This window comes from Mustela nivalis (assembly GCF_964662115.1).
Source record: "Mustela nivalis genome assembly, chromosome: 15".
NCBI lineage: Eukaryota > Metazoa > Chordata > Mammalia > Carnivora > Mustelidae > Mustela > Mustela nivalis.
Window position 1 is genome coordinate 13,452,814 of NC_139034.1, and position 17,899 is coordinate 13,470,712.

The 17,899-nt window shown below is 48.2% G+C and overlaps 1 protein-coding gene and 1 long non-coding RNA gene across 2 annotated transcripts in view; one reads left to right on the forward strand and one right to left on the reverse strand.

Annotated features, from left to right (window-relative positions):
- The window catches only part of LOC309848787, a 230,280-nt gene extending 217,514 nt beyond the window's left edge, over positions 1-12,766 (reverse strand). The window contains exon 1 of the long non-coding RNA XR_014303284.1: positions 10,422-12,766. This is a non-coding gene — a long non-coding RNA (uncharacterized lncRNA). The remainder of the gene's footprint in view (positions 1-10,421) is intronic.
- On the forward strand, positions 9,241-16,507 carry PDX1 (pancreatic and duodenal homeobox 1). Its single transcript, XM_082700744.1, has 2 exons — positions 9,241-9,822; positions 14,177-16,507. The coding sequence occupies exons 1-2, from the start codon at positions 9,423-9,425 to the stop codon at positions 14,626-14,628; spliced, it is 852 nt and encodes a 283-aa protein (XP_082556870.1). The 5' UTR covers positions 9,241-9,422; the 3' UTR covers positions 14,629-16,507.
- The last annotated feature ends 1,392 nt before the right edge of the window (positions 16,508-17,899 follow it).

A 17,899-nucleotide genomic window follows, 5' to 3' on the forward strand; every position in this document is an offset into this window, starting at 1 on the left:
AAGAGCTATTTGACTAAAACAACAAAGTCAAAACTATGGCTTTAGTATCTTTGCTTACCTATTGTAGCAGAGTATATCCATTCTAGGCACCAAGTAAGAAAGAACTGTAATGACTCTGTGATGTAAACTGAAAACGTGCTTCAGGGACACCTGGGTGGCTCAGTAGGTTAAGCCTCTGCCTTTGGCTCATGTCATGATCTTAGGGTCCTGGGATCGAACCCCACTTCAGGCTCTCTGCTCAGCAGGGAGCCTGCTTCCCCCTCTCTCTCCACCTGCCTCTCTGCCTACCTGTGATCTCTCTCTCTGTCAAATAAATAAATAAAATCTTTAAAAAAAAAAAAAAAGACATGCTTCAAGGATCCTTATGGATGGAGAGAGTGAGAGAAAAGAGTTGAAATGTTTGAAATATCTAGTAACTTGAAAGATAACAGAGTTTTGTGCAAAATTTGGTGCCAAGCTCCTAGTTACTTCTATTGCCCTTATCAGTGATTTTTTTAGAAGGTGAACAATTTTTTTAAGAAAGGAAGCCTGAATTAGATGAATTGGATGAGGAATAAGGAACAGGTCAGGCCATGACTATCTACTTCTCAAGACCATCCCACCACCCTTTACCAAAAAACAAAACTGTTGAAACACCACTCCACTTTGTTCAATTATTTTCTCAGCTGAAATGTACATAAACCATCTCCAGTTCTTCTCTCCCCTCCCATCAAGCAGTAACCAGAACAAAAGCCCTAGAATATTATAAGTAGAGGTGGAATAAGATCAGTATTCTTTCCATTTTTGGAAAGGACTTGCAGGGAGGAGGCTCATAAGGAAACACAGCAGGAAAAAGAGAAAACTCGACTCTTTCCCAGTCAGTGTTTCTCTTTACTGAATTTCCCTAGTTATTATATTTAAGTTTGGCTACTGGTCACATAAATACAAAAAGGTAAACAGTGTCACTCCACTCTCTTGAGAAAACTCCAAATCCTGTGTAATTACAAGCCAGGAGACAGATAACAGCAGGCGAGGGGTTAGAGACTTGTGTTTGCCTTTTTGTTATCACCTGTCGAAATTTGCTGGGAAGGTAAGAAAACAGTGCTGTTTATCTGGATTCATAGCAATCTCTAACTCCAACTTTTGGAAACGTCAAGGTTTGACTGTGACCGTGTTGGCAGAGTCTAATAAATTGCTTTGTAAATGAAGCAGACAACACTGATTGATTATGTTTTACAATACACATTAGTAAAGAGAGAAAATTCCCTAAATTAAACCTTAGGCCTCTTCTGCAAGAAAACTAATGAAATTAGGTCAACTTATATACAGGCTGACCATGATATAAGATACATAGATAATATTATACCCTGCACACATGGAATACAAAATATTATGTATGCAGAGTTGCCTGTGTATACAGACTCTAAGAAAATCCTGTATAAGGTGTTAGAGGGACAATGACATATGAAATGAGTATGTCTGCACCAAACTGTCAGCATACAAGAGATGAACTTGGATGTGAGTAGAACCAGTAACACAGATTAACTTATTAACTTAATAATTTAAGTCTCTCAGCTTCGCCTTTTCCTTCAAGTATCTTAATGAACCAGGTCAGGACAATCTCTACGCTGTGTGTACCGTCTACTGAGTTGCTGTTACAAACACCTGGACTGTGGGAGAGATGGTTCTCTTCAAACCAAGATACATTTCATAACTCTTGAATTGAGTTATCACTACAGACAAAGAAATCAACATGGAACCCAAATCAAACCAGACCGACACCCTGCTATCATATAGACAGATCATTCAATGGAGAAAACATTTCCTGGCTCTGAAGACTCAAGTGTGGTTTATGAAAGTGCTCAGAAGACCAAAGCAGCAGGTAAGTACTGATATAGACAAATACTGACATAGGAACAAAAATCAAGTTGACCAGATGATCCAGACATTTAAATGAGAATTTCCCAATTAATTTCCTAATTCTCTAATAATTGAGTACATTTTAGTATTCCAATAATTGTACAACCGTTGATGTTTTCTTAAGTAAAAAGAAGAAATAATACATATTAGATTTAAAGATGCAAAGTCTTTCCAGTATTTTAAAATATTGTGTGTAACTGATTAGAATTTGGCATGGTTCCTACCTTAGCCACTTTCTCTAGAAACCTAATCCAGTTAGAAACATTTCGTAAAAAATAATTTACTATCCAGAAAGTTTTCCTGTTTCCAAGATAAGAAAGCCTGTTCTGCTATCCCAGCAGGCAAGAGTTGTTTAAGTTACTAGATAACAAAGTTGTTATTGATTCTATTATTTTTACTCTTCCTGATTCCCTCCAGTCCAAAGGGAGTTTGTTAGACCAAGAATGATTTTATAAAAAGGAGTCGTTATTTTTGTTGTAACTAGCCTCGTTGTGACAGATGGGATCCTAGTGTTTTCTCACTGCCCTTTACTCAGGAGCTAGGAGCACAGAAAGCAAATAACCAAGAAACCAACACACTCACAGTAATCTGGATTTCTCAGCGCTGAGCCAGAGCACTTGGAAATCAAATATTGGTCTCCTCCTGAATGCCCCTTTTAGCCTGTTGTTGTTAACCAGTGTAACATTCCCTTATCACATGCTCATGTGGGCAGAATTAAATGGAATTAGCCACAAATTATATAAAATTCATTTACTTTTAAAGGAAGCTATTTGGTCATGTTCAGTGTAGAGAGAATATGGCATTAAGACACAAGTTATAATGGTACTGCCTAGAGATGAATCAATTTGCCTTGGTTTTATTGCCTCACTTTATTTGCCCTTACGTGTTAGCTACTGTAGCTGGAAAAGCTCAGCTCAGCTTTGCTGAGCCCACAGTGGAGCCACACACATTAACATCCCAAGGAGAGTCCCACTGCTTCCAAAGAGCTCAGAGGGACAGGTATAATGATAAAGCCAGATCATGCTGAACCTTTCTAAATATTCAGTCACTTAAAGCAAAAATGGACATGTAAGACAGAAAGGAAAACCTGAAAATGTTCAGGATTTGTAACCTACTGTGAAAATGTCCAAGATTTGTATGTGGTTTGCCCATGTAGAGTTTCAAATAACGTGCTTTTCTGCACGGACTTAGGCATTTTCCCATACATTTCCTCTATTTAAACCTCACAACAACCTTATGACATAGAGAAGTGTGTTATTATTTGAATGTTCATGCTTAAAGAACGTTTGTTCTTTAAAAGCACCTATGAGTCTCCATCTATCAAATAAATTATAGCTCAAGTGTTTGTTTCCTGTTGTTGTTCTCAATTCATAGTGTGTTTAAGAGTGACCTTGGCTGGGGTGCCTGAGTGGCTCAGTGGGTTAAGCCTCTGCCTTCCGCTCAGGTCATGATCCCAGGGTTCTGGGATCAAGGACCCCACACCCCACCCCCGCATCGGGCTCTCTGCTTCAGCAGGGAGCCTGCTTCCCTTCCTCTCTCTCTGCCTGCCTCTCTGCCTACTTGTGATCTCTATCAAATAAATAAACTCTTTTTTAAAACGGACCTTGGGTGCATTTAAAATGTAGATTCCCAAGTCCCACCACGTCCCACATACAGTTATTCAGTAGGTCTGAGAGTAGGCTACTTACATTCTATAAGCACCTTATTGATTTTAATACACATAGTTCATGAATCACACTTCCAGAAACAATACCCTATGAATCTGTTACTTTATTGGTTAGTAGAAATCTGTACCTTGTGGGATTTGCTTAAAGATGTTACGATATGTGATTGGAGAAAATACACAAAATAAGTTTATTCAAATATAGCTTCTCTCTGTACAACAGTACCCTGTTGGCAGATAAGACATATCTACCATAGGAAGAATTACTAATAGGAAAATTCAATGAATTTGAGACCACAGTCAAACAATCTGCCTTTATTTTCATTACCACAGGAGAGGGAATGATTATACCCTAGGTAGAGCTGACTCCCCCACTTTAATCCACACAGATTTCTATTTTAACACTTTTCTACTGGCCTTAAATTCAAGGGATATGCAGAGGAATCACTTTGATAGGGGCGTTTCTGGATCCCTCCAAAGAAAACCAGGGTTGCGCACGACCACCTCCCTTATCTGGGAAAAGCAGGAATGGAGCAGGATTCCGGGACTGCTCTGACCCAGACACCAGAACTGTGCCCTTCCTTCCCAAGCCACTTGAGGGTTTATGATAATAGTCTCATCTCCAACCTGGAAATGGAAGAACCATGGAAAATACAGTGGGGGGGTGCCCTCTGGCTATAAGACACTTCTTAGATGCCGAATTCCAGATCTCCTGGAATAAAAACAGTGTATTTCGCTGTGGTTAGTTCACATCCCCCCTTCAAATCTTCTCTTAAGGGCTTTCTTGGATTAAAGGGGAAGCCCCTGTATCTCCTTCACACCTGTTTCTCTCTCTGGGTGTACGTGGAGGCCTGGCAGGAGCAAGTGCCATCCAGTGCTCCCCACCTCCTCTACCCACTTAAAGCAGAGCCCCACTTTGGGGCCCATTCCCTTAAAAGACAGGGTGTTTCTGAATATACCTTTCTATGTCTACCTGCCTGGCAATGCCCTTAAACATGGACTTGTGCTAATAGCTCTGCCATTCTTTTGGCTGCATTAATGATCCATAGTTAGATACCTATGGATGCATTAAAAGCAATGCTAGGGGAAAAAAGGAAGACTTGACCGTGTTTTCAGTGCCTGTGCAGAGCCAGGGACTTTAGACATTTTGTCTAATTCTCACAAAAATAATTTTTTTAAAAAATTTCTTCATTGTCTACTACATAGCAAGACAGTGTAGGGTCACATCTAAAGCCAGATCTCTTCAGCTTGGATCTAGGCTGTGTGATTCTGGGCAAGTTACCTAACGTCTTTCTTAATGCCTCACTTACTGCACAGCAAAATAGGAATAATAGGACCTACCTCATGGGATTTTAGTGAGGATTAGCAAATATGCCTGTGCGTGGCTCCCCGTGTTTGCTGCTATTATTACTATCTACAGTGGGTGTACTTTATGGGTCAGTATATTGTTTCCATTTTACAAATAAGGACAGAGAGGCTACAGCAGAGATATATAACTTGCCAGGGTGTATGCAGCTCCTAAGAGCTTCCCGTGTTACACCAAAGCCAGAACACATTTCTTCTACTGAGTTTCTGTCACTCCAAGAGATTGCAAACATGCACATATACAGGGCCATACAGCAGCATTTACTGATTAAAGTAAATATTACTGAAAATATTTGGCCTCACAACTAATAAACCATGTGAAATGCGGGATGGTTCAGGAAGGCAGCTGGAATGGCCAGGAAAGGTGAGTCAAGTGTCCTTTGGGTTCCTGGAAGTAAGGAGAGTTTCCCAGGAGAACAAAGGGTTAGTCATAGGAAACAGTCAGTGATGGGGGGGGGGGTAGAGGGGGGAAAAAGAGGGAGTGGGAGGAATTTCAGTGAAAGCAAGAAGCTGGTATCCAGGATGAAGAAGAGAAAAGAATGGCCAGGACTGCGGGTTTTGGGGAGAATGCACATTTGGATGATAGGGCAGAGATGGGAACCTTGAAAAGCCAGCCAAAGGGATGGGAACTGCGAGGGCAGCCGTGGGGATGCCAGGAGAAGAGCAAGCAGGGGGCCTTAGACACTTTGGAATGCCAACCTCCTTTCACACTTTTTCTTTCAGCTGTAAACTAAACTAAGGGCCTCAGGAGTAAACAAAAACGGGTGGAAAGAGCTGGTGTCTGCCAGCCCTACTCCTGTGAGAAAGCACTGAGCAGTACGGCAAGATCACAAGTAGGTAGAGAGACAGGGAAGGAAGCAGGCTCCCTGATAACCAGAGAGCCAGGCACAGGGCTCCATCCCAGAACCCTGGGATTATGACCAGAGTCATGATAGAGTCTTGAACCCATAAGCCACCCAGGCACTCCTGGAGTTTTTTTCTGAACGTTACCCTTGGCCCTCTTAGACCTAGGTACCAGACTAAGGAAATCCTGGAGGCAAAGTAGGGAAGAAGGATTAACCCTGGGGGAATAAAAAACAGCATAAGTGCCCATTGAAGGAAAGGCTCAGGGTGCCCAGTGGCTCAGTGGGTTAAGCCTCTGCCTTTGGCACAGGTCATGATCTCAGAGTCTTGGGATTGAGCCCTGAGTCAGGCTCTCTGCTCAGTGGGAGCCTGCTTCCCAACCCCCCCCCCCTTTGCCTGCCTGTGATTTCTGTCAAATAAATAAGTAAAATCTTAAAAAAAAAAAAAAAAAGACTCGTGTACAAAAATTCAATGTTAACTACGGAAGAGTATTCTCATTCCATACAGCACATTGTTTGCTTTAGCGTTCCCACTCAGGATATAGTGTAACTTTTATTTTTAACAGAAAGTTAATTATAAAAACAAATATAGTCTAATACATTAAATTCCACACAAAGTCACTATAAACATATCTTTGGAGTTAAGTGAGGTTCATCTATTATTTTCCCCCCTTGGGGTGGAATACAGTGGCTTAAAAATTCTTACCACCAAGTAATTCAGCCCTTGGCATGCTTGGAAGACTCAGCTACCGACCAAGAACAAGGTAACCTGTGTTCTCCGGGGGCGCAAACTGTGTCTCCAGAAGGGAAAGAGGGAAGAGGGCAAGCAAGGACCTCCAGTATCTGCGAGGGCTATCAGGACGTCCTGCTAATAAACGACTTTTTCACTGTCCACACTTTAATTGGTTTACAGCCTTTTTTGTTTATTTATCCATAAGAGCTGCTGTTAAATGGCTCGGGAAGGCGCTCGCCTAATGGCTCAGTATCGCTCCTGGGCCTGTGGGAGGCGAGAGGGGTGCAGGCGTCAGCGGGGATTCGGAGCGGAAACGCATTTCACCTGTAATGGATTTGGCGATTTTATGATACCACGAGCTATATCCACAGCAGAAATACAATACACGCTCTTGCTCAATGGAAGGCTGTGCGGGGTGCGTTTTCTATGGCTATACGTTATAATTAGCCAATCCAAAAACCCTGCTGGCTTTGTCCCACCATAATCAATGGCTGTTTGACTCGTTTCCTGGGTCACTTGCTTAGGTAGTGAGCAGCAGACAACGCTATTTGCGAAAGCGAGAACGCACCTCCACAGAACACCTTCTGCACCCCCGCCCCTCCCCCCCCCCGTTTTTGTTCAGCCCCGGGCTCCGGGTTTTTTTTGTTTTGTTTTGTTTTACCAGAGAGCGCGGTAGGCGGATTTGCTTTCTGCTGAGCGCCTCTTTTCTTTCTGCAAGGCCGAGCAAAAATATTAAATGCGAGCAAATGAAGCATCGAAATGGAGACCAATTTACAGAAATGTGCAATTAGACGAGAAGTGCAAAATAAACACTGTGCGTCGGGGGTGGCGGGGAGGCGGGGAGCGAGGGAGGAGGGGGGCAGTCTGCGGACTGAGTCCGGAGTTGCCGAGGGGGGAGGGGAAGAAGAGAAGAGTACGCGGGAGGAAGGAGGCCGATCTTTGTCCCAAGCGGAGCTCGCCGCCCGCTCATAACCGCGTCGCCAAGTCAACCCGCGGCGACTTGGCAGATTATCTCCGAGGGTCAACACGCTGCGGCCGGGCAACCCCCCTCCGGCCCTGCCTGCTGATCGATGCGGTCACTCGCGGCCCGGCGATAGCGTCTGGTCCTCCACGGCCGCCGCCAACAATGGATTCATTGACGCGGACGCTCAGAGATTAAGTGCGCGCGTCCCACCGCCTTTTTCTCCCCGGCCCTTAGGGCCGCAGGTGGCCCTTTTCCCTGAAGAAATTGCCAGAACTCCCCACACCTAACCGGCTTCCCTCAGTCGCAAGCGCGGGCACCAAAACGGCCGGGACTGCGCGCGTCGCCGCCCAGGCGCGGGCCACTGGGTGCTTAGCACTCTTCGAATCGCAAATGCTGAGACCGCACCTGCGTCGCACAAGGCGAGGAATCTGCAGAGAAGTCCAAATTCCCAACTGGCTTTTGTTTTTTAATAAAAAAGAGTATTTCAGAGTAGAGCACTCAAACCGTATGCATTTAAAACCCATATTTCCACAAGGAAAAAATATATGAAAATCTTCCTCGTGAAGGGCTAGATGTAGTCTATGGTTTGGCAAAGCCAGATTGCGGTGATTTCCCCTTAATGATTCCTGGTGGTTCACATCCCTCTTGCTAAGGCTTTTCTGCAAATGTGTCCAGTTTTCCTAAAACCCTCCATGTTGGTTTGAGGAATGTGGTCCTTTTTGGCAGGACCTGGTCCAAGGCTACTCAGAACACCCTGGGCAAACGGGTCGGCTGTGTTGGTCATGCCCAGGCCAGGGCTTGGGTGCCACTGCGACCCAGAGATAGTCTGTCTGAATCGTCTGGTCCTATTTAATCGTCCTATTTAAATGAGGACCCCAGAACACCCAGAAGTTACCGAACCAGTGGAAACCCCAGATTGACGCTGTCAGGAAAACGCGGCGTTTTTAATTCTTTTCTAAATACTTCCCTCCTCTCTCGGACCTGCCTTATTTCAGTACGACGCTGGCATACGGGTTCTCCGGCTGACCGATCCCTGCTGGGTATCAGGATCACTGGAAAGCCATTACGGATCTGGAAACCCCATGCCAACCCGTCCCCTCCTCCCAGCCACAAGAGGTGACGCTACTTCTCCCCGCACCACAGCCGCCACATTAGGAAACTGCACGGAGTTGACCAAATGAACCCCAATTTCCCATAATCAAAATTAAAATGTCCTTCAGATTAAAAAAAATTAAAAAGCCACTGTGAACGATTCTGAAATTACAGTTTACACTCCAGAAGCCCCCCCCCCAGCACAGCCACAGATTTTTAAAAAATGCAACATCCTGAATCTTTATGTAGTTACCTCACTGACATCACTGTGATTGTGTACAAATTTCATAAATAAAATAAAACCAGCTGCTTCGGACCTATAGAGGTCGGGTCTGTAAACTTTTTTGACCGTATTCCCTAACAGTTAAAGAGAAATATAAATACACAACCTCGGCATAAACATATTTATAAATTATATTAATAAGCTAATGTATTATGTACATTATCGAAAAAGGAAAATAGATCTAAGTATGATGAGAATACATTTCCATAACTGAATGTAAATCTTCATATTTTCATGGGTGTTCCACTTTACGCAGCCCTGCAGCTGCGCATACAGGTGCGTGCGGTAAACTCAGCTAAGACAGAAAATTGAAACAAATGCAGGTGCTCTTGGGTACTTGGGCCTTGCTTCTTAAGGCAGTCGGCCAGGCCAATAATGGCCCCAGGCTCAGCCACGTGGGGCACAGCGGAGCCTATGGCGCGGCGGCCGGCCCGACAGTCCCCGCCGGTGGCGGGTTCCCTCGCCGAGCAGAGCGGAGCTGTCAAAGCGAGCAAGGGTGACGCCGAGAGTGGGAGAGCTGCGCAGCTTCAACTCCCCGGCTCCAGCTCCCTACTGCTGGAGTCCAAGACCCGGAGGCAGCCATGAACAGCGAGGAGCAGTACTACGCAGCTACGCAGCTTTACAAGGACCCATGCGCGTTCCAGCGGGGCCCCGCGCCAGAGTTCAGCGCCAGTCCCCCTGCGTGCCTGTACATGGGCCGCCAGCCCCCGCCGCCGCCGCCCCCGTTCCCGGGGACCCTGGGCGCTCTGGAGCAGGGCAGCCCCCCCGACATCTCCCCATACGAGGTGCCTCCCCTCGCCGACGACTCCGCAGTGGCGCACCTCCACCACCTCCCAGCTCAGCTCACGCTCCCCCACCAGCCTGCCGGACCCTTCCCGGATGGAGCTGAGCCGGGGGCCCTGGAGGAGCCCAGCCGCGTCCAGCTGCCTTTCCCGTGGATGAAGTCCACCAAGGCTCACGCGTGGAAAGGCCAGTGGGCAGGTAAGCCTGGCTCACCACCCCCTTTGTCCATACCCGCTCTCCAACGGGCTGCCCCTACCTCCAAACCTCCCCAGGAGCCTCCACCCGTTCGTGTTCCCAGCCCCTATGGAGCACCCTGGATCAGACTAAACTACATAGGGAGCCAACTGGGCCATCCTACAGAAGTGCCTTTCTGGTCTCATTTGGAGCGTCCTTTCCACTCAGCTCCCCCCCCCCCCCGGGAACTTAAACCCTTCTTTCCCTGTACACTGAACTTCAACAGCTGCGCACCCGCAGAAAGCTAAAGCCTGGCAGAGCTCCCGGCCTCAGACCCTCTGGATCCTCCTCCCCTGGGGGAATGGCCAGGACTCCGCGGAATGAGCGTCAGAGAAGCCGAGCAGGGCTCTGGGATGCTTCCAACCCGGGCCTGGGCGCGCTTTTAGAGTCCGGGGCCCCCTCTGGCCCTGGGTAGCTTCATTACAGGAGTGCAGGCAGACTCGGAGGCACCCCGCGGATGCAGAAAGGCAGGGAAGACAAACTGCAGCCAAGTTTGCAAAGGCGTTCGGCAGCCGGGGGTTGGGAGGCCGGAGGGGCGGGGGCGGGTGTGGGGGGTTACTCACCGCAAAACCGAGACCTGGCTGCTTAGCCTGGGAGACGAGCCGCTGTGATAGGCGTCTGCGCTGCTATTCACTTCTGAACACACGGAAACGTTCCAAGGGGTCTCCCCCGCCGCGCCCCCGCTGCTTCCCAGCAAGTAAGTTTGAGGAAGGAGATGCCCTCCTTGCACAGCCGGTTCGAAGAGGCGTGAGCCCTGGATCCCCGTGGCCCTAGGCGCCGGGCGTGTCACCGAAGGTCGTCCCGGGAGCCCGGAGGCTGAGGCGGGGAGCGACCCCCAGGCCCCTTCCCCGCCGCGAGCTGGCCGTGGGTTCTGACCGCTACACAATGTTATCGCTTCCGTGCCGCGGCCACTTGTGGTCACACCTACATGGCGCGTAGCTGACTTTTCTCTTCCTTCCAGTAGTCGGGGGTAGGAGAAAGAGGCTCAGGAGGGGGCGCGCCCCACCCCCACCCCAGAGTCCCGTCTCTGCACCGCCCGGTGCAGCCCGGCGAGCCTTGTGGGGTCCGAGCTCGCCCAGGGTCCCCGGGGCTCGCCTCTCCCCCTAGTTCACTTTCTCGCAAAGGCCGGGTGTGAGGAGCGGGCGGGCCCGGGTCTGGAGTCTGGACGGGGCCAAATTCGGCGGCAGTCGTCTCCACGTAGGGCGCAGCCCAGCGGGAGAGGGGCGCCAGACGCGCCCGGCGCCTCTGCGTACTTACGCCGCGCGCGCACGACGGCCGCCGGAGGCTGGGGAGTCTTGGGAAATGCGGGATTCTTGGGAGGCGGGAGGACCAGGTCCTTCCACCCAGGGTGGGGGCTGGGGACGCGCATTTCCGGCATTCCAGGCCCTCCTAGGGAGGCCCCACCTGAAACATTCTGAAGCCGGATAACTTCCCCACCCTACCCTGCTCTGGTGGAGCTTGGGCTCGGGCACACCTACGGAGCCAGACTGTAAAATCCGATGGAAAATTGGCGGCCTTGCCCCGGGATAGGGGGAACCTCGAAAAGCTGACCTCAGGTTGCAGAGTCAAGGGAGAGGCCTTTGCTGGAACCCTCTAAACCGCTACAAGTGCAGCCCAGAGGGAATGGGCCAACCCCCTTTCCTGGACGCTGCCTGTAGGGTGCTCCTGCGGCCTAGAGGTCCTCCCGGAAAACTCTGGAACAAGCAGAGCTTCAAGCGTCATGAACGTGCCTGCCCACTCCTAGTGGGGTCTCAAACCCCTGAGGAGAGTAACGTGATCAAAGGGCTTCCATTTGTAGTAAAGATATGAATACTAACAACAAAACTATAGGAACTTTTGAAAACGTCGACCTAAAAAATGAACCGCATAAGCCTCGCTAGCGGGCTTGTTCCTAAACCAGCCTCAACCTGCGCCTTACGGGAAGGGCGCAGACGTGGGAACTCTTGACATCTTCTCCAAACCACCACCAACAGCCTCCATCCCCTGCCAACTTGTCCTGAGCAGAGGTCTCCTGAGGTAGTGGACCCTGTCCCAGTGGCTCACAGCACCTCCATGACCCCAGCAGAAGAGGGCCAGAGCCCCTAGAGATTGTGGATTGAATTTAAGAATCTCGGAGGGCCTTTTTAACTTTCCTATAAGGCTCCCTTGCTTCTCTCCGGTGCCCAGAAAATCTTAGAAGTGTAAGCCTTTGGAGATGCTCCTCAGGACTCCTCTGCTGACTCTGACCCAAGCCTCAGCCTTGGGTTCTGGGAACCTCCTTTTGGTCTGAGAGGGAAACCCTCCCACCCAAACACACCTGTACTAGCTTTTCAATTCCCTAAATCTTCCTAACAGTCACAAGAGAAATATCCCAGACTCTGTCCTAAGACAAGCAGACTTAGGCATCTTCTTAGAATATTGGAACTTAACTCAACCGCAGGGTGCAGTCGGTACCAAGCAGAAAAAGCAAAAAAGCTCAAAGTCTGGAGCACAGCGGCAAACAGCAGGTGTGCAGCGGTAATTTGGGTAATTTACCGGGCCAGTGGTTTCTTCCTTGCCACCCGGGTTTGGAGCTGGAATGCCTGAGCCTTTGACTATCACTGTCCTGTCCTCCATAGAGCTCTCGGTTGCCAGTGGGAACCCGACCCCTGAGACTCCCCACTCGCCTTTTCAGCGTTTGGAGCTCAGGACGCAGACTTCAGGGCTGACAGGGTTACTCCTCAGGGCGCGGAATCGTTTTCATTCTTCTCCAGGGCAGAGATCCAGCGGAGATGAAAACAATTATAGAGAATTATAGAGAATTTATGAGCTCTTGAGTCGGGGATGATTATGACTATATAGAGAGAGAAAACACATAGTTAGATGTGACAATATATGTCATAAGCTCAGCGTTCTTATTAGCTCAAGGTTTTTCACAATGAGGGTTGCACTTATAAGTTGATCATGAAATCAGTTACATGGGCCAAGATCTTTTTTAGAAAACAAAATAGTAAAAATAGTTTATAAAAATATTTTAATATATTTAGTATTTACTATATATATTTACTATTTACTATTAATACATCTATTAATAGTAAATAATAGTTTATACTAAATACATAAATTTTAATGTATAAATATATATTAATAACATATTAAAATATATTTTTTAATATTTTATTTATTTATTTGACAGAGATCAGAAGTAGGCAGAGAGGCAGGCAGAGAGAGAGGAAGGGAAGCAGGCTCCCTGCTGAGAAGAGACCCTTATGCTGGGCAGGACCCTGGGATCATGACCTGAGCCGAAGGCAGAGGCTTTAACCCACTGAGCCACCCAGGAGCCCCTATTAAAAATATATTAATAGTAAACTATTATGTACTATTATTAAGATATATTAATAGTAAATAGTGAATATATAGTACATAGTATATAGCAAATATCTAAATATTAATAGTAAACTACTGTTTACTATTAGTAAATAGTAATACTGTTTACTAATAGTAAACTACTGTTTACAGTAGTTTACTATTAATATATTTGTATATATTTGCTATATACTATGTACTATATATATTACTATGGACTATTTATATATATAATAATAATAGTAAACAATAATTTACTATTAGATAGTATAATATGTAGTAAAGGTTGGTTTTATGTCCAGAAATTTTTTTTAGTGTTCAATAATTTATCAGTTGCGTATGTCCTGAATTTTTTTTGTGTCAGTTCTATGTCAGTGTGTGAACTAGGTAGTGATCTGAAGTATATTCTTACTGTGGGTCATCATTAGAAAACTGTGGTTTTAAAATTCTTACATTAAATGCATTTGTTGCCTTTGTACAATCCAGTAGGTTTAGATATCTATTGTGTGTGCATTTAAATCACCATCAACCCAAACACTGGCCAGGAGAACCCACTGAAAAGTCACTGGTTGACAGAGCTCAGGACTTGCTCACAGAGAGCCTGAGGGCACTCACAGCTTTGACCTCCAAGAAAAGGCGACCTTGGGCCCCTGGGTGGCTCAGATGGTTAAATGTCTGCCTTCAGCTTAGGTCATGATCCCAAGGTCCTCAAATGGAGCCTTAGTAATTGTGCTCTCCCTCTGTCAAATAAATAAATAAAATCTTAAGAAAAGAGAAAAAAAAAACAAAATAGAAAGGAAAGGAAAGAAAAAATAGGCAACCTTTACTAGAGAAGGGCTGCAGGAGCCCAGGCTGAGCTCTGGGATAGGAGGTTGCCCTGGGTGGTAGGAGTACCTGGGAGCACCAGGATTGGGGCTGAAGTGTTGGGCTTTGGGGTTGGGGCAGGAGGGGCCAGGGGTCCAGGGAGCACACTCACGTGCCCTGTTGCCCACAGGCGGAGCCTATGTTGCAGAGCCAGAAGAAAACAAACGGACACGTACTGCCTACACGCGTGCACAGCTGCTGGAGCTGGAGAAGGAGTTCCTATTCAATAAATACATCTCGAGGCCCCGCAGGGTGGAGCTGGCCGTCATGCTGAACTTGACCGAGAGACACATCAAGATCTGGTTCCAAAACCGCCGCATGAAATGGAAAAAGGAGGAGGACAAGAAGCGCAGCTGCGGGCCAGTGGCTGGGGGTGGCACGGATGCTGACCCGGAGCAGGACTGTGCAGTGACCTCCGGTGAGGAGCTGCTGGCGCTGCCGCCGTCGCTGCCCCCGGGTGGTGCTGTGCCACCCGCTGTCCCTGCCGCCACCCCCACCCGAGAAGGACGCCTGCCACCTTGCCTTAGCACATCACCACAGCCCTCCAGTGTCGCGCCCCTGCGACCTCAGGAACCCCGATGAGAGATGGTGGCTCCTCCTGGCCAGGCGGCTTCAACCACTGGGAAAGAGGGGGAGCAGTGGTCGGACCCTGGGTGTGGACAACCAGCCCTGGCCCCCTGGCTGTTCAAGGAGCCAGGAACTGCCTTGGCCAACCCGCACGGAAGGGGAGAACTCGAGTTCTCAGGCGCCTGTGCCAATTGGGGCACCTTGGGGAGACACTGGCAGACCTTCTGGAAGGAGAAGAAAGGTTTTCTGTAATATCTGGGGCCTCTTCCGGTGATATTGTTGGACTGGCGACATCTGCTGCTGCTGTGCATGTCCTAGCACTCCAGAACCATGGACCTCTTTAGAGAAGCCAGCTCTTCAAAAGACCACAGAAACTACAAGCTGGAATGCTCCCCAACACACTGCAGGCGAGCTAGATGGAGGGCCTTAATCTGTCCTGAAACAGAGCCAATTTTACTCAGACTTCCGCCTTAAAGCTTAGAAATAATTGAAAGGAGACTTCTAAGGTTTCAAAGACCTAGTGAAATTGATGGCCATGAAATAGAGTAATTCCTCCTCCACTTCCTCCTCCCTTTGTCTTCCTTTTCCTTTTTTAAAATTCTTTTTAGTGTAGCCTCATACTTCACCAGCTCACCTCCTTCTGTCTGCATCTCTTTCCTCCAAAGAAGAGAACATCTTGCGAGGGTGGCTGGGGCAACAGCAGAGCTGGAATATAAAGGCCTTGTCAGAGTCCCTGTAAATCCAGAGGGCACTTAGGAGATGAGTCTAGAGCAAGGGATTTGGGGGGGAAAGATACCCCCCACACACACGCAGCCATCACTAAACTGAAGCTATTTGGAGCTTTCTTTTTAGGATGTGGATTTAGTTGCTAGTCTCAGGACAGGACAGGCTGTATGAAAGGCAAGCAGCATGGCCTGACCCACCTTGGGAACTACTCACAGAAACGGTATGATTCCTACACCTTTAGAAATGGTGAACATGTATGTGGTTGGAGAGTTTGAAAGCTGGTTATTTTTATTTAAAGTTGTAACTAGGTCTGTAGTTTCCACCTCAGTTGTTTGTTTCAGGGTCCGGGCCTTGTGTTCAGCTGGTGTTTGTGGAAAACAATTAATAAATGTGGATGACATGGAAAAGAAATGCAAACTGATTTCCCTCGCTTTGTATCAGATTTTCTTGCCATGCAATGATTCCATTTCTTTCTTTCTTCTTCTTCTTTTTCTTTTCTTTTTTTTTTTTTTTTTTAATTAAAGCAGCATTTATTTGCTTGGTATTAACCAGGGAAGAGGGGGCAATTTGCTTCGGAAGAGTCTCCACCCCGGGAGGCCCGAGGCCAGCAGTATTTTGTATTAGGAGCGAAGATGTCCCGACTTAGTTGGCTTCTGATCTCTGGGGCCCCCTGCTCCTCCCTCTGCTGTGCACAGAAAGGCACCACTTGAGCGCTCCCACCCTTGCGGGCCATTGCCTTACTCCCAGTGGTCACTGTTACTGTCTTTGCAAAGAGATGGCAGGGCTTGTTCTTGTTTTGTCGTTGGTTTTGCTTTTGTTTTGCTGGTTTTGTTTTTTGAAAAAAAGAAACTGAGTCCTAATGCCCCACCCAAGTAAAGGAAGCCCCATCAACCAGAAAGGGGGACTTTCTCATCAATGAGATAACCTCACTGGGGAGACGACAACCTTGCCCTGCAGCTTTACCACTGGGCTCTGGAGTCAAGCAAATCTGCCTTCACACCTGTATCCCTCAAACACCAACTGGTGTTTCACCTTGATAAAAATTATTCAAATTCCTGTGCCTCAATTTCCCTATCTGCAAAGTGGAAGTAAATACTACATCACAGAGTTGTGAGATTGAAACCGAAGAACCCATGTAAAGTCTTGGTTTGTTTCTTTTTTTAAGATTTTGTTTATTTATTTGACCGAGAGACACAGCAAGACAGGGAACACAAGCAGAGGGAGTGGGAGAGGGAAAAGCAGGGACCCTGGGACCCTGACCTGAGCCAAAGGCAGACGCTTAGTGACTGAGCCTCCCAGGTGCCCTGCTTGTAAAGTGTTTAATTCCCTATCTAGAAATAGTCATCCTTCCACATTGTTTTAGGACCATCATTCCTTTCGGAACCAAGCCAGGAGTGGCTGCTGCAGAGATTCCGCTGGGTCTCCTGCCAGCTCTAAAGCCCCTCTCCTTTGACAAATCCCCACGCGGTCGCTGTTAATGTGATTTGTTCATACAAGTGAGCCTTAACACTTCCCAGTTTTTTGACTTCCTCATAAATAAACTCTTGTGATTTCCCACAGCAACCTTCCCTAGGTTAGTGAAACTGTCCTCCTTTTACACAGGGAAGCGGATGCTCGGTGGGGAGGGCTGGCGGAAGCGCAGCCACCCAATTGGTGGAGGCGCGGAGACTCTTCTTCGGAGGCCAAGGACGGTGCCAGGGCTCCAGAACAAACCAGCCTCCCTCTCTGAGGCTCGCATCCCAATCTCGCGCCCTGCCCCGGCTGCGCGGTGGCCTCTGCGCGCGGACTGAAGAGTTCGCCAACCCAAAGAGAAGTGTGAGCCCCCTGGGGCGGGGTTGGGGGGCCGAGGGCGTAGGTGTCCGCGCAGGTGCTGACTCCGGGTCGGGCGTGTGGTCTCCAGCTGCTCAGTACCGGGTTCCGGATCTCTAAGCTTCGCCGAGAGCGCAGTTCCGCGGCTTAGCTGCGATTCCGAGACCTGCTGCCAGAGCGGAGCCTCCCACCGAGAAGGGCTCCAGCTTTCAAGTCCCTGCGCCCACGGCTTGCAATTCAGGAAATTTAGGGTATTCTTGAGCTAATCACTTACTGATCTGTTTCCTCTTCCATAATACGGGCTCAAAATGGGATAATTTGGGATGATGTCTTTGAAGTGTTTATTACGGAGCCTGGCGAGGTGAGCTGATATTGCCAGTAAAGGCCAGCCTTCCACGGAGGCCCAAGGAGACAGCACAGAGCGCAGCCCAGCCCAGCCGGCCAGATGAGCCTGAAAAAGAGGAAGAACGAAGGATGAGCTCCCGGGTCGAGAGAGCCACTGGGTACTTCACCGGAGCAGCGGAGACGGGGCGGAAGACTTTATCACCAACTCTTTTGGCCTCTCTGGGGTAGGTCAGGCCCCACAGGGCGACCCACGTAGGGCTCACGGCGAATCTCCAACTCTGCGTGGCCACCGTCGGCCAAATGCAGACGAACCGTGGGCCAGAGTGGCGGGGGCACTTGGAGCCCCAAGCCCAAACCCACGCACAAGCCTAGTCTCCGGAGAGAGGGGGCCGGTAAAGTTGAGATC

Excerpts from the sequence above, each read along its gene's own strand:
- PDX1 (XM_082700744.1), top strand. The coding sequence starts at position 9,423 with ATGAACAGCGAGGAGCAGTACTACGCAGCTACGCAGCTTTACAAGGAC. Across the intron at positions 9,823-14,176 it reads GTGGAAAGGCCAGTGGGCAG|GCGGAGCCTATGTTGCAGAG; the intron begins GTAAGCCTGGCT and ends TGTTGCCCACAG.